Genomic DNA, 23,265 nt, shown 5'->3' with positions numbered 1-23,265 from the left:
CCAAAGATAGACACAACGGGACAAGCAGAATCTCTGGAGAGAAGGAATGGGTCACTTTTTGGGTTGAGACCCTTCTCTGAAAAAGTTTCTAAGAAGGGTCTCGACCCGAAGCGTCATCCATTGTGGCTTGGTTCGGCAACTTGAGTGCCCAGGAGCGGAAAAGACTACAAAAAGTAGTAAACACTGCCCAGTCCAACATTGGCTCTGACCTCCCTACCATCGAGGGGATCTCCTGCAGTCGCTGACTCAAAAAGGCTGGCAGCAGCATCAAGGACCCACACCATCCTGGCCACACACTCATCTCCCCCCTACAGGTACAGGAGCCTGAAGACTGCACGTCCAGGTTCAGAAATAGTTACTTCCCCACAGCCATCAAGCTACTAAATTCAACTGAAACAAACCTCTGAACATTAATAGACCATTATCTGTTTATTTGCACTTGATCTGTTTTATTTATTCATGTGTGTATATATTTATATAATGGTATATGGACACACTGATCTGTTCTGTATTCATGCCTACTATATTCTGCTGTGCTGAAGCAAAGCAAGAATTTCATTGTCCTATCTGGGACACATGACAATAAACTCTCTTGAATCTTCCTTCCGCCCAGAGATGCTGCCTGTCCCGCTGAGTTACTCCAGCATTTAGTGAATAACATAGAAACATAGAAAATAGGTGCAGGAGTAGGCCATTCGGCCCTTCGAGCCTGCACCGCCATTCAATATGATCATGGCTGATCATCCAACTCAGTATCCTGTACCTGCCTTCTCACCATACCCCCTGATCCCTTTAGCCACAAGGGCCACGTCTAACTCCCTCTTAAATATAGCCAATGAACTGGCCTCAACTACCTTCTGTGGCAGAGAATTCCAGAGAGTCACCACTCTCTGTGTGAAAAATGTTTTCCTCATCTCGGTCCTAAAAGATTTCCCCCTTATCCTTAAACTGTGACCCCTTGTTCTGGACTTCCCCAACATCGGGAACAATCTTCCTGCATCTAGCCTGTCCAACCCCTTAAGAACTTTGTAAGTTTCTATAAGATCCCCCCTCAATCTTCTAAATTCTAGCGAGTACAAACCGAGTCTATCCAGTCTTTCTTCATATGAAAGTCCTGCCATACCAGGAATCAGTCTGGTGAACCTTCTCTGTACTCCCTCTATGGCAAGAATAACCATCTATCACTTGTCAGACTTTCTCCTGGCCCCCACCTCTCCTTTCCAGCTTTCGTCCCCCTATTCCAATCAATCTGAAGAAGGGGGGGGGGGGTGTCGGAAGGAACTGGTTTACACCCAAGACAGTCACAACACGCAGCCATCTGTGTAAAGCAACATGTGCAGTTTCTCCATCCACACTCCACTGCAACTGAGATGGGCCTGGTCACGTGACGGCGGGGAGAAGCTGCGATGCCGCGGGTCACGTGGGGGCGGGATGACGTACGGGGCGGGGTCACATGAGGGATTGATGACGCGGTGCCGGGGTCACGGTGGGGCCGGGGGCGACATAGAGAGCAAGAGGGAGGGGGGTGGGGAGAGGTGGTGAAGTGGCGCCGGGGTCACATGAGGACGTGGGGGGGCGAAGTGGTGCCGGGGTGACGTGAGGCGGGGTCTCATGGGGATCGCCTGGTCACGCAGACGGTCCGATTTCGTGGTGCAGGGCCGGGCGCTGCACTTCGTCATCAGGGTGGGTGACCGGGAGGTCACCTTCAAGTTTTTCAGGGAGGTCCTGGGCATGAAGGTGAGTGGGATGTCGGTGTCGTCCACCCCCCTCAGTCACTGGTGGCGGCGGCCCGGCCCAGATGCTGCTTGTCCCAGTGTATGTGTAAACCAGCATCTGCACTTCCTTCCTACACTCCTCCCCACGCCCCCTCCCCTTGTCTTGGAGGGTGCTTGACATCCACCCACTCAGCTGTATGAACACTGATTTCACTAACTTCATGTAACCCTATCTCTCCATCCCTCCCCCACACTAGTTCTCTGACCAGTTTCACTGTCCTCCTGATTAATTTGACTGATTGTGTGTCACCTTCCCCTCGATCAACCATGAACCATACTACATTTCTTTTATCACTGTCTGCTTTGATCTGTTGTTTTTCGCACCTTAACCTTCCATATCTCTAATCTCCCTCTCCCCTGACTCGGTCTGTAGAAGGGTCTCGACCTGAAACATCACCTGTTCTTTCTCTCCAGAGATGTGCCTGTCCTGCTGAGCTGCTCCAGTACTTTGTGTCTAACATGTTCTCAGCCAGTTCCTAGGACCTCTGCATTCCCAGCCTCAGCCTGGTAATAACTCAGGTTTAACTCACATTTATCCAGATATTTTGCTTCTTTTCCCTGATCAGCCAATGACTGCCAATTCCTAAGATAGACATATGGGGTCACGTGTCCTGTCTGGAGAGAAGGAATAAGTGAAGTTTTGGGTCGAGACCCTTCTTTAGCTGGCTTCCTACATTTATTTCGTAAGTAGTAAGGTACTGACGGTCGAGGAAAGATCTGACGGACAACCTGCCAGACACTTGTCACTGCTAGACAACCAAATTCTTGGTGCTTGATGGTAGGGTCTGGCAGTAGGGCATTCCGGCAGTGCGCATAGGAAACCACACTACAGGATCCATCTTGTATGGGTTGAGCTATGTGCACCCAATGAATGGGCTCTTAAGTTCTTGTGATCTGTTTAGTTTAGTTTAGAGATACAGCATGTAAACAGGCCCTTCAACCCACCGAGTCCGCACCGACCAGCAATCACCCGTACACTAGTTCTATCCTACACAATAGAGGCCAATTAACCTACAAACCCACGTTTATTTGGGCTGTAGAGGAAACTGGGGAAAACCCACGCGGTCAGAGAAGGTACAAACTCCATACAGACAGCACCCATAGACAGGATCTGTCAATCAGCAACTCCACTACTGTGCCACCCACTAATCCCACATCCACGTTATCTTCTCCATTGAATGTGGATTGCAGGCTAGATTTGACGGTCGACCCTTTCATAAGACTCAAGGAACTATAAGATTAACCATCAGCAGTGGGTTATACTTGCACAAGGAGAGAAGTGTCAGTCAAAGGCTGTGATTGCAACTCCAAAGTTAAGTCGGCACAGCAGGACATGTATACACCAAAAAAGATAACAACTTAGGCAGTACAGATGTGAGGTAGATTGATATGTTAATTACAGGAGTTGTACTTTACTCTTACTTTGCACAAAAGTCGCGACTTCTCCATTCCAAATGCAATAAGGTACAAAAGGTAAGCAGTCTGAAGAAGGGTCTTGACCCGAAACACCACCCATTCCTTCTCTCCAGAGATGATGTTACTCCAGCATTTCGTGTCTACCTTTGATTAGGCCCTGTTTTTTTCCCATCATTATAAATTGTCTGCTCAAACCTGTCCAAACGTTTGGGAGGTTGTAGTTACTTAGAGTCATGGAATCATAGAGAGTGGAAACAGGCCCTTCAGCCCAACCTGCCCACACCGACCAACATGTCCCATCTACACTAGTTCCACCTTCCTGCGTTTGGTCCATATCATTAACCTGGTCTAAATGTTTCTTGCATGTTGCGATCGTCCCTGCCTCAACTATCTCCTCCGGCAGCTCGTTCCATACATCCACCATCCTTCGTGTGAAGACGTTACCCCTCATGTTCCTATTAAATCTCCCCCCCACTCCCCCTCTAACCTGAAACCTATGTCCTCTGGTACTCGATTCCACCATTTTGGGCAAGGGACTCTGTGATCTATTCCTCTCGTGATTTTGTTATCAAGACTGGAATTTGTGTATTCAACCTTATGCTGCTGCAGTTTCCATCTTGAATGCTGGAAGCTAGACCCCCTCCTACCAGGTACTGAACTCCCCTCCTGCATCCCATCTCCTCTCATTCCCAAGACCAGTCTCCAGTCATAGAGCATGTACAAGAGCAACAAGCCCTTGGGCCTACCTTGTCCATGTCTCATGCAGAGCTGTTGCCAAACCAAGCTGCGATGCATCCCAACAGTATGCCCTCTATGGTACATCATCGATAACTAGCTCCTTCGTCTTGCTGACATTCGGGGAGAGGTTGTTGCCCTGACCCCAATAGCCTGAATAAAAGAACGTATCTTTAGAAAGGAGATGAGGAGGAATTTCTTCAGCCAGAGGGTGGTGAACCTGTAGAATTCATTGCTGTAATCGGCTGTCAACGGGTATTTTTAAGGCAGAGATTGGCACGGGTTAATACGTGGTGTCAGGGGTTGATTAGTTCTTGATTAGTACGGGTGTCAGGGGTTATGGGGAGAAGGCAGGAGAATAGGGTTGAGAGGGTAAGATAGATCAGCCATGATTGAATGGTAGGGTAGACCTGATGGGCCGAATGGCCTAATTCTGCTCATAACATGAACAGAGCTTTACCCTGTGGTTTCTTTGTGATGGCTGCACCAAGCTTCAGAATGTCCACTCACCAATTACTGGCCTTCTGTCCTCTGGCTCTTACCCTTTGCTCCAACGTGGAAAGGTTTTTCTCGTCTAGTCCCTTTGTAATTTTAAGTATCTCCATCAGGTGTCTTCCTGGTCTCTGCCCCAAGAATACTAACCTAATATAGACACAAAAATCTGGAGTAACTCAGCAGGACAGGCAGCATCTCCATCCAACTCGCACCAGTTTCTTGTTTTCACCCAACAAACAGCTAACAATGCGCCTGTTTCCTTTATCATCGTGACTTTTTTGCCTATCTTTTATTCATTGTTCTACATCTCTACATCTTCGTCTATATCACTCGTTTCCGTTTCTCGTGTCTTTCAGTCTGAAGAAGGGTCTCAATCCGAAATGTCTCCCATTCCTTCTCTCCAACGATGCTGCCTGCCCCGCAGCTTTTTGTGGTCAATCTTCGGTTTAAACCAGCTTCTGCAGTTCCTTCCTATTCAATACTAACCTGATGTTGGATGTTTGTATAGGTTCTGCGACATGAGGAATTTCAAGAAGGCTGCAAAGCTACTTGCAATGGGTGAGTAAAGGCTTGCGTTGCTTGTGGAAGTGAAGGATGATTGAAAGTAATTGAGCACAAACAACACTGCTGGAGTAACTCAGTGGGCAGGCAGCATCTGTGGAGTGAATGCAAAGGACTTGGGTTTATTACTGTCACGTGTAACGAGATACAGTGCAAAGCTTTGTTTTGCCTGGTATCCAAAGGCAATCTCCGGTACAATAGATGAAGCAAAGGAGTAGATAGTGCAGAATATACTTCTTAGCATTGTAATGCATCTTCTCAAAGGCAATTAGAGATTGTCTAAAGCTTCATCTTTAAGATCAGATAATGGCACAAATTTTATCGGAGCTGAAAGAGAATTGAGAGAAGCGCTCGATGGCTTAAATCAGAATAACATCCAGAATGCTATGCTTCAGCAAGGGATAAGGTGGAACTTTAGTCCCCTAGCAGGATCCCATCACGGCGGTGTTTGGGAACGATTGATCAGCATGGTTCAAAATGTGCTGCACTCTGCTCTTAAACAACAAGTTCTGGACGATGAAGGATTGCAAACTTTCTTTTGTGAAATTGAAACAATTTTAAATGGTCGACCTATTACCAGGAGTTCTGGTGATCCAAGGGACCTGGAAGCACTTGCACCGAATCATCTTCTTCTGTTGAAGACCAAGTCAATACTACCACCTGGGCTCTTTGTGAGCGAGGATTTGTACATTCGACGCAGATGGAGACAGGTACAATATATGGCACATCTTTTTTGGAAACGGTGGACACAGGAATACTTGCCTCGAACCCCAGAACGACAATGATGGTCAAGGGTAAGAAGAAGCTTTATTCCAGGTGATATCGTTTTGGTGGTTGATTTAACTGCACCACGAAGTTCCTGGCAGAATATTGGAGATCATACCAAGGCAAAGGATTTTGTGCGCACAGTACGACTTCAGACTAAGAACAACATCTTGGTAAGACCGATAAGCAAGATATGTCTGCTCCCAGAAGCCAAAGAAGAAGATTGAAGAATCACTGAAGTAGTTTGAATGCTAACACATAGTGCATATCTTTTATTTTTGATAATATGTTTTCATAGCAAAAGGATTTGAGTATAAGAGCAGGGAGGTTCTACTGCAGTTGTAATGGGTCTTGGTGAGACCACACCTGGAGTATTGCGTACAGTTTTGGTCTCCTAATCTGAGGAAAGACATTCTTGCCATAGAGGGAGTGCAGAGAAGGTTCACCAGACTGATTCCTGGGATGGCAGGACTTTCAAATGAAGAAAGACTGGATAGACTCGGCTTGTACACGCTAGAATTTAGAAGATTGAGGGGGGATCTTATAGAAACTTACAACATTCTTAAGGGGTTGGACAGGCTAGATATAGGAAGATTATTCCCGATTATTCCCGAATTTCAGAACAAGGGGTCACAGTTTAAGGATTAGAGGGAAGTCTTTTAGGACCATGATGAAAAAATCATTTTTTACACAGAGAGTGGTGAATCTGTGGAATTCTCTGCCACAGAAGGTAGTTGAGGCCAGTTCATTGGCTAGATTTAAGAGGGAGTTGTGCCAGATCAGACAGGAGCTGATGGCCCTTGTGGCTAAAGGGATAATGGGGTATGGAGAGAAGGCAGGTATGGGATATTGATTTGGATGATCAGCCATGATCATATTGAAGGGCCGAATGGCCTACTCCTGCACCTATTTTCTATGTTTCTATGTTAAGCTTTTATAGCTCTTTTTACTGTTTATTAGTACTGGCTTCGTTATATACGTAGAACAACTAAGGGCCAGTGTGTAGGAGCCATTCATGCGTAAGTTAGTTACTGTTAGTATATTTTAGTATTTTGTCTAGATATTTCTATCTGTATTGTTTTGTATGCTTGAGGGTGGGATTTTGATACGCAGATGGGCGTGACTTACATTGAACTAAGTAAAATGACGGAGTGGTCAGATCAGACGGGAGCTGGCACTGGAGAGAAGACACAGTTTTTACCTTTAGTGTAATGGCAATTTCTTAACTTTCCAGTGTCCTACTTTTGATTGCCATTACTACACTGACAGGGAGGTGTGGAATCTTCCAGTCATTATTTCCAGTTTAATTGATTCTTTATTGAAGTTGAGAAACAAAGAAGTGAACATACCAGATCCTCTTTATTCTTATACAAATCGTAGCTTTCCGTTCTTACTATCTGAATTGGTAAAAAAATGTGTCTTCTCTCCTGTGCCAGCTCCTGTCTGATCTGGCCCACTCCCTGTTGTTTTAGTTGATAGTAACTAACTTATGCATAAATGGCTCCTACAGATGGTACGAGACCGGAATTGGCTAGGATAGACTAGCAAATGATACTTAAAGGGTTGACGGTGGAGATGCAAGGGCAAAGATTTAAAGATCGCTTGGATGAACTACAACAATTGTTCATCCCTGTCTGGCGTAAAAATAAAACAGGGTAGCTAATGTGGTTAACGAGGGAAATTAGGGATAGTGTTAAATCCAAGGAAGAGGCATATAAATTGGGAAAAATTTAGAACTCAACAGAGGAGGGTGAAGGGCTTAATTAAGAGGGGGGAAATAGAGCATGACACAAAGCTTGCGGGGAATATAAAAACTGACTAAAAGCTTCTATAGATATGTGAAGAAGAAAAGAATAGGGAAGACAAACGTTGGTCCCTTACAGTTAGAAACAGGTGAATTTATAACGGAAAAAAAGGAAATGGCAGGCTGATTAAACAAGTACTTTGGTTCTGTCTTCATGAAGGATCTTCTGAAACAGCCTCCCATGGAGTACTTTATCAAATGCCTTACTAAAATCCATGTAGGCAACATGCACTGCCCTACCCTCATCAATCATCCTTGTCGCCACCTCAAAAATACTAAAATCAACTTTGTACGACATGACCTTCCACGGGCAAAGCCATGGCGGCTGTCCCTAATTACCCCATTCGCATTCAAGTGAGCGTAAATCTTATCCCAAAGAACCCTCGCCCTTAGCTCCCCAACTACCGATGTAAGGCTCGCCAACCTATAATACTTGGATTATCTTTACTTCCCTTAATCAAGGAACAACATAGGCTATTCTCCAGTCCTCCGGGAGCTTGTTGGGACTTGAGCATGTAGTATGTGGTGCTGTTTTTGTAATACAGGGAGGAAGTGCTGCAGTGTCAAAGATGCCATCTCTTGGATGAAACATTCAATGGGCAGCCTGTGGCTGCTGACAATGGTGCACTATTCATACAGGTGTCAAAGTATTTTCACAGTGTCCAAACCAGGAGTTCCCGGTCAACTAAACCAGACTATATGAGGTGGCACAGCTGGTAGAGCTAAAAATCCGGGTTCGATCCTGACCTCGGGTGTTGACTGTGTGGAGTTTGCACGTTCTCCCCGTGACCATGCAGATATCCTCCGGGTACTCCGGTTTCCTCCGTCATCACAAAGAGCTGCAGGTTTGTAGGTTAATTGTCCTCTGTAAATTGCCCCGAGTTGTGTAGGCAGTGGGCGTGAAAGTGAGGTGATCGATGGTCAGCGTCGACTGGGTGAGCGGTGGGGCCAATATCCATGTTGTATTTTTCAATCGATTCAATGCCACAGCTGAGTTTGGAATCTTCTGTCATTACTGTAGCTTCTCTTCACCATTGGGTGCAGGGAAGGGACAGTATGTCTTGAACACCCCTGCTCTGAATAGCCTTAATTCTGCCACAGCAAATCGTGCATTTAAAAATTTTTTGTTGAATGCTGACAGTGCAAGAATGTGAGCTGCAGAAACTAAGTATCCTGAACTTTCTACACTGTGTTCCAGGCCTTACGATGGCAAATGGAGCAAGACCATGGTTGGCTATGGTGCGGAGGAAAATCACTTTGCAGTTGAGTTAACTTATAACTATGGAGTGGCTGGATATCGCTTGGGCAATGACTTCCTGGTAAGTGTCTCTCTTAACCATCCATTTTCCTACTGGCTTGGGATATAATTTTTGTTTGGTAAGCACGGTCAAAGGCCGATAAATTGAATTGCGGAAGAGCCCCGTTGTTAAAACCAGTCTTGCATTATCTCTCCTTCCCTAGGGGATCACCATTCAGTCGAAAGAGATAGTAGAAAAGGTCAAGCAGGCAGGGTGGCCACTGACCGAAACACCGGAAGGGATTGTAATCGAGTCCCCAGGAGGATACAAATTCTATGTGGTGGATAAGGACGAACCTCCGAAAGGTTGGGATGCAGATTGACGTACTTTTAATCTGTTATTGTTGTTAAACGTCTGACACAAGTTGGCACAGGATTTGACCTTGTGTTCGGAAAAGAAGGAAGTTCAACCAATTTCTATAAAGTCCCCCCACAAAAGGCATCCTATCAGATGCATGGCAGCTTGGTTTCACCACTGTTCCGCCCCTAGAAATTGCAAAGAGTTGTCGGTGTAGCCCAGTTAATCACACATTACGTCGCACTGCCCAGGGAAAGGGGCCAACGTAGCCATTAGTCTGACAAAGGGTCCCAACCCAAATCGTCGCCTATCCACTTTCTCCACAGATGATCCCCGACCCGCTGAGTTACTCCAGCATTTTGTGTCCTTTTGCGTAAACCAGCATCTGCAGTTCCTTGTTTCAACACAATCAAGGACACTCACACTCCGGTCATTCCCTCTTCCCCCCCTCTCTCCAAGGAGACCCTATGACCAGATTCATGAAAACAGCTTCATCCCTGCTGTTATGAGACTCTTGAACAGAACTCCCATAGGATGTAAGGATGTATTCCTGACCACCACCAATCTACCCTGTTGTGGCTTCTGCGCTTTTTTAAGCTGCACTTTCTTTGTAGCTGTAACACTACATTCTGCGCAGATTCCATTCTCTTTGCATTATCTGTTGAATGGTTTTTGATTGTGCTCGGGAAGGCTTTTACTTAGATAGCACCCAAAGTTATTCCACCGCAGTAACAATAATGAATAATAAACCAATGCCTATACCTGTCGAAGAATAACAAGGCAAATCACTTTACTGCTTTACAGGACAGGGTCTCACTTGCTATTGAGCTTGTCTGAAGAAGGGTCTCTGCCCAAAACGTCACGCATTCCTTCTGTCCAGGGATGCTGCCTGTCCTGCTGAGTTACTCCAGCATATTATGTCTTAGGTCTCTCTTTAATTTAAACCAGCATCTGCAGTTCTTCCCTACAGAGCTTGTCTCTGGGCTGGGCAGAGCCATGCAGAGGACAATGAAACAGGGAGAAGGCCCCTTGCGTCATGTCCGACTGGCAGTGAGAACAGAGACTGTAAGATCCGGGCAGTGTACTGACGTGTGTGTGTGGGGGGGTGGGGGCTACTGCTGGTGCCAAAGATGACTGTCGTCGTATATTGACACCGTTTAAAAATAAATAGTCCAAGTCCGTTCCACTGGTTGGAAGTAGTGGAGCGCCCCTGATCCAGGTAAGCCCCAGGTTACTGTCGGCCTGCGATCTGACATCCCTCTCTTTGCCCGACCGCCTCTGCAGCTGACCTGTAGGTGCCATGGCTCAGTTGGAAGCAAGACACAAAATGCTGGAGTAACTCAGCGGGATAGGCAGCATCTCTGGAGAGAAGGAATGGGTGACGCCTGTACTAATCAAAAATCTATCTATCTCCGCCATAAAAATATACAATGACTAGGCCTCTACTGCCTTCTGTGGCAAATAATTCCACAGATTCACCACCCTCTGATAAAGAAATTCATCCTCATCTCCTTCGTAAAAGAATGTCCTTTAATTCTGAGGACATGACCTCTGTCCTAGACTCACTCATGAGTGGAAACATACTCTCCACATCCACTCTATCCAAGCCTTTCACTATTCTGTACGTTTCAATGAGGTCTCCCCTCATTCATCTAGACTCCAGCGAGTACAGGCCCAGTGCCGACAAACGCTTGTCATATGTTAACCCACTAATTCCTGGGATCATATGCTCTCAGTTGTCATCGTATCCGTTCTCGTTCTCAGCCAACCGCCAGTTGTTAATGGTGGCAACCAGGTGTGCTTGCACGGCTCTGCGCCGGCCAACAGGTCCGCTCTTGTTCTATGACACGAGTTCTATAATTGGAAAAGAGATGCTGTTTTCACTATCCCTTCATTATCACCTCTTCCACAGCCAACAATGGACCATTGTGGGCTCCACCTTTCATCGGTGCCGGCTCTGTTTGTTCTGTTCCTTTTCATACCTCTACTTTCCCTCTCCCCTGATTGTCAGTCTGAAGAAGGGTCTCGACCCAAAACGTAATCCATTCCTTTTCTCCAGCGATGCTGCCTGACCTGCATTTTGTGTCTATCTTCTACAATTGGACTGCAGGATGTGAGTATGGCAATAGGCTGCTTGGTCTAAGCATCGTGAGTACCCCATGCATTCTCTGAGTACTGGGCTCTGATGTGAGAGGTTTGAGCAAATGGCCATTGGGTTATTCCTTAATGTTTGTTCCAAACAGTGTGTGTTTCATGTCAAGTGATGCTCAGATCCCATGTTGCCTCTGCAGATCCGGTGCAGAAGGTAAGCCTGGCGGTGTCAGACCTCCAGCGTGCGATTAATTACTGGACCAAGCTGCTTGGGATGAAAATCTACGACAGAGATGACACCAATATGGTGGCCCAGCTGTGTTTTGCAGATGATCAGGTGAGCCATGGTCAAATTGCATCGACAGATGACAAATTGTAGGACTTTGGTTGGGTCACTTTGGAATATTGTGTGAAGTTTTGTTTGCCTCCCCCCCCCTCATTACAGGAAGAACATGGAATCTTTGGAAAGGGTACTGAGACAATTTACCAGAATAATGTCTAGATTAGTGGGTATTAGCTACAGGAAGAGGTTGGACAAATGTCCAGAGATGCTGACCCACTGAGTTACTCCAGCATGTTGAGTCTATCTTTGGGACAGACTTAGATTTATGAAAGGCATAGGTACGGTAGACTGTCAGAGCCTTTCTCTCTGGATGAAAATATCAAATACTAGAGGGCATCGCATTCAGGTGAAATGGGGCAAAGTGTCAAGGGGATGTGCAGGGTACGTTTTTTACACAAAGGGTGTTGGGTGCCTGGAACACGCTGCCTGGTGTGGCGGTGAAGGCAGATTACAATAGAGGCACTTACAAGACTCTTGGAAAGGCAAGGAATGGAGGGATATGGATTATATGCAGGCAGATAAAAATTGGTCTTGCCCTCATGTTCGGCACAGATGAATCTCCTTTTCCTGTGCTGTTCCATGATTAAATGAAGTTGCTCTGACTGTGGGTTTGAGTTGAGAACAGGAAAAGGAGGAAGAAGGGAAGAGCTCTTCCTCACCTGTTGTGAGGAAGAGCTCCTCACAACATAGAAGGAACCTACTTTTCCCCATCAAATGCGTGCTGTCTAACAAAGCAATCCCATTCTCCCACACATTTTTCCCTGCCATCTATTCTCCCCACATTTCCACCATCTCTCCCCCCCCCGATTCTACTGCTTGAGAGACAAACCACTGGCAAAAATGTTTAGTGACCATCGGCCCGCGCGTTTTTGAGATGCGAGAGGAAATCGGGGTGCCTGGACAAAACGGCGAGATCTCAGGAAGAATATACACGGTCCACGCAGAAGGCACTGAATGAGCCCAGGGTGCTGGATCTGTGAAGGGGCAGTTCTACTGACTGTGTCACTGTGGAGGGGATTGGCAAAGCAGCGGTTCAGTTACTGGGTTAACCATTAGAGGCCTTCAAAACCTCGACTGGTCATCGTTCATGTCCACGTGACAGAGAAAGACAGAATCTTGCTTTAGCATCGCAGAGTCATCGAGTGATACAGCCTGGAAACAGGCCCTTCGGCTCAACTTGCCCACACTAGCCAACATGTCCCAGCTACACTAGTTCCACCTGCCTGTGTTTGGTCCATATCCCTCCAAACCTGTCCTATCCCTGTCTAAATATTTCTTAAATGTTGGGACAGTCCCAGACTCGCCTACCTCCTCTGGCAGCTTGTTCCATACACCCACCACCCTTTGTGTGAAAACTTCACCCCTCAGATTCCTATTAAATCTTTTCCCCTTTACCTTAAACCTATGTCCGCTGGTCCTCGATTCAGGAGGACTAGAGGACCTATGTCCTACTGTCCTCTGGTCCTCGATACTCTTCCCCTCCTCTGGACAAGAGACTCTGTGCATCTACCCAATGTATTCCGCTCATGATTTTATACACCTCTATAAGATCACCTCTCACCCTCCTGCGCTCCAGGGAATAGAGTCCCAGCGTACTCCCCAGGTACTCTCCTCTGTAACGGCAGGAGATGCAACACCTTTCCCTTTACCTCTCCCCCCCCCCCCCCCTCGACTCCATCCAAGGACCCCGACAGTCTCATTCAGGTGAGGCAGAGGTTCACTTGCAGCTCCTCCATCCTCATCTACTGTATCTGCTGTTCCAGGTGTCAACTCCTGTACATCGGTGAGACCAAGCGCAGGCTCGGCGATCGTTCCACTGAACACCTCCGCTCAGTCCGCCTTAACCTACCTGATCTCTCGGTTGCTCAGTACTTTAACTTCCCCTCCCATTCCCAATCTGACCTTTCAGTCCTGGGCCTCCTCCATTGTCAGAGTGAGGCCCGGCGCAGATTGGAGGAACAGCACCTCATATTTCACTTGGGTAGCTTATGCCCCAGCGGTATGAACATTGACTTCTCTAGCTTCAAATTACCCTTGCTTCCCCTCCCTCTCCATCCCCTCCCCCTTCGCAGTTCTCCCACCAGTCTTACTGTCTCGGACTACATCAGTCTGAAGAAGGGTCTCGACCGAAAATGTCACCCATTTCTTCTCTCCAGAGATGCTGCCTGTCCCGTTGCGTTACACCAGCATTTTATGTCTACCCAGCGTACAACTTCCTGATAGCTTAGACCCTCTAGTTGTGGCAACATCCTCGTAAATCTTCTCTGTACCCTTTCCAGCTTGACAACATCTTTCCTACAACATGGAGCCCAGAAGATAGCACCTCCCAGCAATCCTTAAGCCTATCTGCTCAGATCTTTGTGGCAGAGTCGTGGGGATGGGAATCGAACCCACAACCTCGTGACTTAGCAACGAGTTTGGTTCCAAACCAGCATATGAATATTGATTTCTCCAACAATTAACCATTTTACGTTTCCTTGATCAACATCTGCTTTGATCTGTCATTTTCACACCTTGCCCTACCATATCTCTAGACTCCCTCTCCCTGACTCCCGAAAAGTCACCCATTCCTTCCCTCCAGGGATGCTGCCAATCCCGCTGAGTTACTCCAGCATTTTGTGTCTTGCTTCCAACTGAGCCATGACCAGTGTTGAAAAGCAAACTCAATTGGGCAGTGACGTCTGAGGGTGGAGCTAGACCCGAAACAGCACTTCTCCATTTCTCTCCGCAGAAGCTGCCTGACCAGCTGTGTTCCTGGAGAACTTTGTGTTTTGGGCTATGATGTGTTGTCTTGCTTACGTTACAGTGCAAGGTGGAGCTCAAGGATATCGGAGTCGCCATCGATCATGCCTCAGGATTTGGAAGAAATGCTTTCTCTTGTCCGAAGAAGCAGGTAATGATGGGGTTGAGTCGAGGGGCGAATGACCACTCATTATTGTAAATGAAAGGTGCGATTTACTGTACCTTCCTTGGAACAACAGGATCTGTCCTGATGGGATTTTGAAGGTAGACACAAAATGCTGGAGTAACTCAGCAGGTCGGGCAGCATCTCTGCAGAAAAGGAATAGGTGATGTTTCCTGTTAAGGCCCTTCTTCAGACTGAGAGTCATGGGAGAGGTTATCTAGTGCCCTCCATAATGTTTGGGACAAGGACCCATCATTTATTTATTTGCCTCTACTCCACAATTTGAGATTTGTGATAGAAAACAAATCACATGCGGTTAACGTGCACATTGTCAGATTGTAATAAAGGCCATTTTTATACATCTTGGTTTCACCATGTAGAAATCACAACAATGTTTATACATAGTCCCCCCCCCCCCCCCCCCCATTTCAGGGCACCATAATGTTTGGGACACAACAATGTCATGTAAATGAAAGTAGTCATGATTAGTATTTTGTTGCATATCCTTTGCATGCAATTACTGCTTGAAGTCTGTGATTCATGGACATCACCAGTTGCCGGGTGTCTTCTCTGGTGATGCTCTGCTGGCCTGTATTGCACCCATCTTTAGCTTATGCTTGCATTGGGGGCTAGTCCCATTCAGTTTTCTCTTCAGTGTATAAAAGGCATGCTCAATTGGGTTCAGATCAATTGGCCACTCAAGAATTGACTTTTTTTTGCTTTGAAAAACTCCTTTGTTGCTTTAGCAGTATGTTTGGGATCATTGTCTTGCTGTAGAATGAACTGCCAGCCAATGAGTTTTGAGGCATTTGTTTGAACTTGAGCAGATAGGATGTGTCTATACACTTCAGAATTCATTATGCTACTACCATCAGCAGTTGTATCATCAATGAAGATAGGTGAGCCAGTATCTTTAGCAGCCATACATGCCCGGGCCATAACACCCCCACCACCGTGTTTCACAGATGAGGTGGTATGCTTTGGATCTTTGGCAGTTCCTTCCCTCCTCCATACTTTGCTCTTGCCATCACTCTGATATAAATTAATCTTCGTCTCATCTGTCCACAAGACCCTTTTCCAGAACTGTGGTTGTTCTTTTAAGTACTTGGCAAACTGTAACCTGGCCATCCTATTTTTGCAGCTAACCAGTGGTTTGGATCTTGCAGTGTAGCCTCTATATTTCTGTTCATGAAGTCTTCTGCGGACAGTGGTCATTGACAAATCCACACCTGACTCCCGAAGAGTGTTTCTGATCTGTCGGACACGTGTTTGTGGATTTTTCTTTGTTATCGAGAAAATTATTCTGTCATCAGCTGTGGAGGTCTACCTTGGCCTGCCAGTCCCTTTGTGATTAGTAAGCTCACCAGTGCTCTCTTTCTTCTCAATGATGTTCCAAAAAGTTGATTTTGTTAAGGCTAAGCTTTGGCTGATGTCTCAAAATAGTTTTAATCTTGTTTCTCAGTCTTATAATGGCTTTTTTTACTTTCATTGGCGCAACTTTGGTCCTCGTGTTGATAAACAGCAATAAATGTTTCCAAAGGTGATGGAAAGGACTGGGTGCTGAGAGCTCTCATATATATGCATTAAGGAGGCAATTAAACACATCTGTGCAATTACAAACACCCGTGAAGCCATGTATCCCAAACATTATGGTGCCCTGAAATTGGGGGACTATGTATAAACACAGCTGTAATTTCTACATGGTGAAACCAGAATGTATAAAAATGGCCTTTAATAAAATCTAACAATGTGCACTTTAACCACATGTGATTTTTTTTCTATTACAAATCTCAAATTGTGGAGTACAGAGGCAAACAGATAAACGATGGGTCTTTGTCCCAAACATTGTGGAGAGCACTGTATGAGGAGGTACAATGAATGAAAGCTTTTGTATTTTTTTGGGGAATGTAGTCTGAAGAGTAGGAGTCTTGACACATTTTAGGAAGGGTCATAGAGTCATACAATAGGCCATTCAGCCCACTCGTCCATGCAAACCAATGTACAAATGTCTTTTAAAAGTCATAATTATAGCTTCTATAGCTTCCTCTGGCTTTGTTGTCTATCTTTGGTTTAAACCAGCATCTGCAGTTCCTTCCTGCACCCCGCATGATTTTGTCTACTTCAATAAGGTCACCCCCCCCCCACCCCCTGTCCCATCTTATCCATCGTCTCCTTGTACCGCGCGTCCAGGTAATGTCCCAGTCAGTCTTTTCTGAATCTGTGCTCAACAATTTTAGATTGACCGTAACGCTGATGTTTTGTTAAGTTGTCAGCTATCGAGTCGAAGATGAGGAAACAGAAACAAAAGGTACTGATGGCATTGGTGAGCCTGGACACACCAGGGAAGGTGCCAGTGGAAGTTGTGATACTGGCAGATCCGGTAAGCACTGTGTAACTGTGGCGGTTTGTGGACATTTGCTGGCAGCACAAAGACCTGCACATGGTGGACTTTTGAGTAATGATTCAATGATACTTTATTGTCATAAGTTATAGGAGCAGAATTAGGCCATTCGGCCCATCAAGGGCAGCATGGTGACGCAGCAGGAGAGTTGCTGCCTCACAATGAGTGCTTGCAGCACCAGAGACCGTGTGAGTTTTCTCTGAGTTCTTTGGTTTCCTCCCACACTCCAAAAATGTACAGGTTTGTAGGTTAATTGGCTTGGTATAAATGTAAATTGTCCTTAATGTGGGGGGCTGGCTGTATCTCTAAACTAAACTATACTAAAATCTACTCTGCCATTCAATCATGGCAGATCTATCTCTCCCTCAACCCCATTCTCCTGCCTTCTCCCCATAAAGCCTGACACCCATACTAATCAAGAATCCATCTATCTGTCTATTCCTTTGACGGCCTCCACATCCTTCTGTGACATTGAATTCCACAGATTCACCACCCTCTTACTAAAGAACTTCCTTTTCATGTCCTTTTATTCTGAGGCTGAGCCCTCGGGTCCTAGACTCTCCCACTAGTGGAAACATCCTCTCCACATCCACTCTGTCAATGCCTTCGCTATTCAGTAAGTTTCAATTAAGTCCCCTCCCCCCCCCCCCCCTCATCATTTTAAACTCCAGTGAGTCCAGGCCCAGTGGCTTCAAACGCTCATCATATGTTCACTCATTCCTGGGACCATGCTTGTAAACCTCCGCTAGACCCTCTCCAATGGCAGCACATCCTTTCTCAGATATGGGGCCCAAAACTGCTTACATGTACCTAGGTACAGTGAAATGCTTTGTTTTGCGTACGACCCAGTCAAATCATATAGAGAGGCAGTACACAATTGTTGCCACGTTTTGGCACCGACAAAGTGGCAAAAGTTCATGAGGTTTAGTCACGGGGTGCCCCGCACGTGGCAGGTGTGTCCTGGGGAACCGACGATCGGAACGTGCCCCGGTAGGCCCGACGCGCCCGACAGGCCTCCCAGGGGACTGCGGTGAAGCCGGGCGGCGAGGCCCGTCTGGCCCGAAGGAGCCTCAGCAGCGGAGGCAGCGTGTGCCTCGGTGGCAACGGGAGTATCGGTGGTGGTGGGGCTTCGTGGACGATGAGTGTGACGGGGGAAGGGAAGACAGTGGGAACCCGGCGTGGGGGGACAAAGGGGGACCCTGTGTGGGGGAGGGGAGGAGGGGGGCACAAGTTTAGAATCCTCTGCCCAGGGTTTGTTTACATAGATAGAAACATAGAAAATAGGTGCAGGAGGAGGCCATTCGGCCCTTCGAGCCTGCACCGCCATTCATTGTGATCATGGCTGATCGTCCCTTATCAATAACCCGTGCCTGCCTTCTCCCCATATCCCCTGACTCCACTAGCCCCTAGAGCTCAATCTAACCTTCTCTTAAATACATCCAGTGATTTGGCCTCCACTGCCCTCTGTGGCAGGGAATTCCATAAATTCACAGCTCTCTGGGTGAAAAATGTATTCATCTGTTTCCACTGAAGGTGCTGTGCACACGACAACAGTCGCTTGTCTTTTTTCTTGTTGTTTTCACTTTTAATTTCAAGTGTTTGTGTACCATGTGTATTGTGACTGCCGGCAGCCCAATTTCTCTCTGGGGATGAATAAAGTTTATCGTATCGTGTTAGCAGATAGTTGTAGTAAGTGAAATTGTTACTTAAATAAATATGAAATATATTTTTCGCCTTTGTAGCCAAGACCAAATTGAGAGTGATTTCTAGATATAGTTGTTAAAAACGTCTTCTGTCCATTCGCTGCATAGATGCTGCGTGACCCACTGTGGATGTGCTGTGGATGTTTGTTGTTGAGCTTGGGCACTGTTTGTTATCCTGGTGGTTTGGCTGAGGTTGACGTACTGTTCAGATGCTGTGTAATGGATCCTGCTATGTTGTTCTTTACCCCCACAAGGACGGGCATGAGATCTGCTTAGTGGGCGATTCCAATTTCCGTATACTCTCCGCCATAGATCCGAATGGCGACAAGCTAGTGAATGACGTGAGTACCACCACCTCGAGCCTCGCCTCGCCTCGTTCACAGTGCAAACTCGGCCCTGACGGGGTAGCAAAAACACTACAACAGGCAGACTTTCTTCACCTTCCTGCCGTCATTCATTAGGGGGCGGCAGCAGCCGGTGGAGCTGCTGTGTCACAGCGCCAGAGAACCGGGCTCGATCTTCACCTTGGGTGCTGTCTGTGGACCTGTTGTTAGGTCAGGCTGCAATGTTAAATGATACACCATCTCCTTCTGAATTAGGATTTGTACTTGTTAACGTTAGATCTGCACACACCACCGGCCCAGCCACCAGGGCCAGCAATTACACCTCCAGTTGAGATCAAGTTCAAGTGAGTTTATTGTCATGCGTCCCTGTATAGGACAATGAAATTCTTGCTTTGCTTAAGCACACAGAAAAATAGTAGGCATTTACTACAAAACAGATAAATGTGTCCATATACCATGATATAAATATATACACACATGAATAAATAAACTGGTAAAGTGCAAATAACAGAAAGTGGTTATTAATAATCAGAGATTTGTCCGAGCCAGGTTTAATAGCCTGATGGCTGTGGGGAAGTAGCTATTCCTGAACCTGGTTGTTGCAGTCTTCAGGCTCCTGTACCTTCTACCTGAAGGTAGCAGGGAGATGAGTGTGTGGCCAGGATGGTGTGGGCTGCACCATAAAGAGATGCACCATTCTCTTTATTTCGGGCGTTGTCTGGGTGTGGAGTTTGTCCGTTCTCCCTGTGACCGCATGGGTTTTTTCCGGGCGCTCCGGTTCCCTCCCACATTCCAAAGATGCGCATGTTTGTAGGTTAATTGGCTTCTGGAAATTATGCGGGTGGTCGGTGGTCGGCGTGGAGTCGGTGGGCTGAAGGCCCTGTTTCCATGCTGTATCTTTCAATGAATCACTACTGTCGATCGCAATTTTCCACATCGGAAAACCCTATTTCCCATTGAATCCCATGTTATAAGGGGGGATGTATTCCCATGGGATGCTTTCTCTCAACGGGTGATAATATGTACTACAGCTGCTGGTCCAAGGCAGGTTTGAGAGGCTGCCTTGTCAGTTTCCCCAGCAAACCTCTTCAGGTGCACTTGGAGATAGATACTGTCACACTCCACACAGCCAGTGTCAGGTGTTATGGGGAGAAGGCAGGAGAATGGGGTTAGGAGGGTGAGATAGATCAGCCATGATTGAATGGTGGAGTAGACTTGATGGGCCGAATAGCCGAAATCCATCCCTATTCCCTATGGCTGTTTTTCTCCAGCAACAAACTTTAGTGAAATATCAAGATTTCCAGCATGGTGGCACAGCGGTAGAGTTGCTGTCTTACAGCGCCAGAGACCCGGGTTTGAGCCTGACTACAGGTGCTTGTCTGTACGGAGTTTGGACATTCTCCCCATGACCTTCGTGGGTTCTCTCCGCGATCTCTGGTTTCCTCCCACACATCAAAGAAGTACAGGTTTGTGCGCTAATTGGCCTTGGTATAATTGTAAATTGTCCCTAGTGTGTTTAGTTCAGTTTAGACATACAGCGCAGAAACAGGCCCTTCGGCCCACCGAGTCCGCATTCGACCAGTGATCCCTGCACCTTAACACTATCCTACACACACTAGGGTCAACTTACACCTATACCAAGCCAATAAATCTACAAACCAGTACGTCTTTGGAGTGTGGGAGGAAACCGAAGATCTCAGAAAAAAACCCACGTGGTCACGAGGAGAACATACAAAATTCCATACAGACAGCACCCATGGTCGGTGTCGAACCCGGGTCTCCGGTGCTGCAAGCGCTGCAAGGCAGCAACTCTACCGCTGCGCCACCATGTGTGTAGGGTAGTGTAAGCGTGCGGGGATCGCTGGTCGGCGCGGACTCGGCGGTCCGAAGGGCCTGTTTCCACGCTGTATCATACACACACTAGGGACAATTTACAATTATATCAAGCCAATTAACCAACAAGCCTGTAGGTCTTTGGAATCTGGGAATACACCGGAGCACCCGGAGAAAACCCACGCAGACACAGGGAGAATGTACAACATCCGTACAGACCGCGCTTGTAGTCAGGTTGGAATCCGGATCTCTGGTGCTGTAAGGCAGCAACTCTTATCACTGCGCCACCATGCCACCCTAGAGATGTGACCATAACTGCACACAATTGTGGTCTAACGTGTTTTGTAACTTCCCAACTCTTGCATTCGGTGACCCTTGCTTTACTCTTTACAGGCCATAGCAGCAGACGACAGCACCCAATGGTTCGTGCAGAATCGTCAGCATAAGCCGTTGGCGTGATGGAGGCCCGGAGTGGCTCGGACACACACCCCGTCCATCGTCCAGTGTGATTTCTATCGCGGGACTCTTTTCTTTGACTTCCAACACCAACAACATTCTTGGAAGCAAATTGACCTGCTCCTACATCCGTCTGCCCTGCCTGACAATACAGGCCATTTACATTTAGTGTTGGTGGCAATGTTGACATGGTTGTTTCTGCTTTTTGTTACTGTCGGAACCGTTGCCTTATTTCGTTGATCTGGACCATTGTCAGTGGTGGCCGTTGGGTGGGCTCTTTGGGGTCCTGTTCTTTTTTTGGGGGTTTTGCTCGGAGATTGTAAAGCGAACGAGTCCAACTTTACATCCAGCCCATTTTCTGTGTACTTCATATCTCACTTAAACCAAAGTCATCACTTCCCACCAAGTGTCTTGCCTTTGTGTCCTTTATTGCAGCCGTTGGGAATGGGAATCTGTTGGGAGGGACGCAGAGGAAGTGGCAGTTTGGAGGCAATGGAGGGTCACGTTGGGTTATTGTGCCTCTGGGGGTGATCGAGGGGATGGTAAACGCAGGTGACCGAGTCATTGTACACGTTCCCATGAATGCAGTGAGGAACACAAGTGTGGACCTTGCTGCAGTCCGCACTGTGTGGATGCATTGCTCTTGAATGCAGAGCTGAGTCCTTGAATTTGGGAAGAAAGAGGAGTCAAGTCTGGACATTTAAAGATCAAATTGTCCTGATCACATTAAATGGCGGTGCAGGCTTGAAGGGCCGAATGGCCTACTCCTGCACCTATTTTCTATGTTTCCTCCATACCTGACAGAGATTAGATGGATTCAGGGGGTTCAGATTTAACATTGGGATTGGCCTTGATTTTACAGAACAGTGGGTGGTGGGCTCAAGGGACAGAGAGGGAGAGTGGGAGGGGGGGAGAGAGGGAGAGGATGGAAAGGGGAGGGAGAGAGGGCGAAGGAGGGAGGAAGAAGGAGGAATGGAGAGAGGATGGGAGGGAAAGGGGGAGGGGGGGAGTGAGGGAGGGTGAGACAGAGGGAGCGAGAGAGCAGAGACTGAGACATGAGAGCAGGTTGAAAAAACAAAGAACGAAAGCTGTTGGAGGCAACGAAAGCTGCCATGCATAACACTGTACAAGTGAGTAACAAGGAGCAGGTAGATAGTGTATTTACATAGATGTGTTTTGCCTTGTTCTTCTTTGTGTTGTTTACTTGTGCCCGCAAAAAACAACAACAAATAGCACGCACGAACCATTTTGAAAATATCAGGAAATACCATTAAATTCCAGGAAATATGGGATTCTATTTCAGGAATTTTTATTTTTTTTGAGGTGTGGAAGCATTGCCCTCCATACCTATCCACTCCCCCCAGATTCTACCATTCACCCACACAGAAGGGGCAATTTATAACGCCCAATTATACTGAACTTTTAGTTTTTTGCACTGTTTACGAAGTAGTGTAGTTTAGAGGTACAGCACGGAAACAGGCCCTTTGTCCCACCGAATACCGTGCCGAGCAGCCATCACGCCGTACACTAGCACTATCCTACACGCTAGGGACAATTTACAATTTGCAGAAGTCAATTAACCTACAAACCGATAAGTCTTCGGAGTTTGGAAAGAAAAACCTGAGCACCCAAAGAAAACTAATGCTGTGACAAGGATGTACAAACTCTGTACAGCCAGCACCCGTAGTCAGGATTGAACCCATGCCTCTAGCGCCGTAAGGCAGCAACTCTACCGCTGTGCCACCCCGGTGTTTACTGCATTTACATATTCGATTGTGCTGCTGCAGGTAAGAATTTCATTGTTCTGTTTGGGGTATATGACAATAAAGCGCCCTACTAATCCACACGTTGGAGGAAACCTGAGCACCTGGAGGAGACCCCGGTGGTCTCATGGAGAATGGATGAAGTTCCTACAGACAGCATGGAGGTCTGAATCAAAGCTGGGTCACCAGAGCCACTCGCGTGAAGCCTTGAACTCTCAGCAATGTCTCCACAGGCAGGTAATGAGATTGCACAACTCTTAATGTCATTATGGCAAGGCAC

General features: G+C 46.9%; 1 protein-coding gene across 2 annotated transcripts; it reads left to right on the top strand.

The window, feature by feature from the left end:
• Positions 1–1,460: 1,460 nt before the first annotated feature.
• glod4 (glyoxalase domain containing 4) lies at positions 1,461–21,628 on the top strand. 2 transcript variants are annotated; one of them, XM_033045713.1, is made up of 9 exons: positions 1,461–1,737; positions 4,930–4,979; positions 8,750–8,870; positions 9,013–9,154; positions 11,438–11,574; positions 14,387–14,473; positions 16,752–16,865; positions 18,844–18,930; positions 21,160–21,628. In XM_033045713.1, the coding sequence occupies exons 1-9, from the start codon at positions 1,612–1,614 to the stop codon at positions 21,223–21,225; spliced, it is 930 nt and encodes a 309-aa protein (XP_032901604.1). In that variant the 5' UTR covers positions 1,461–1,611; the 3' UTR covers positions 21,226–21,628. The 2 variants fall into 2 exon arrangements, with proteins under 2 accessions (XP_032901604.1, XP_032901605.1); XM_033045714.1 differs by lacking the exon at positions 18,844–18,930 and having other exon boundaries at positions 1,589–1,737.
• Positions 21,629–23,265: the final 1,637 nt, after the last annotated feature.

Source organism: Amblyraja radiata, chromosome 28 (assembly GCF_010909765.2).
Source record: "Amblyraja radiata isolate CabotCenter1 chromosome 28, sAmbRad1.1.pri, whole genome shotgun sequence".
Lineage (NCBI taxonomy): Eukaryota > Metazoa > Chordata > Chondrichthyes > Rajiformes > Rajidae > Amblyraja > Amblyraja radiata.
The sequence above is the reverse complement of the archived record's forward strand: the minus strand, read 5'-3'. Positions and strand labels throughout refer to the sequence as shown.

Excerpts from the sequence above, each read along its gene's own strand:
- glod4 (XM_033045713.1), top strand. The coding sequence starts at position 1,612 with ATGGGGATCGCCTGGTCACGCAGACGGTCCGATTTCGTGGTGCAGGGC. Across the intron at positions 8,871-9,012 it reads GCTTGGGCAATGACTTCCTG|GGGATCACCATTCAGTCGAA; the intron begins GTAAGTGTCTCT and ends CTCCTTCCCTAG. Across the intron at positions 18,931-21,159 it reads GCGACAAGCTAGTGAATGAC|GCCATAGCAGCAGACGACAG; the intron begins GTGAGTACCACC and ends TACTCTTTACAG.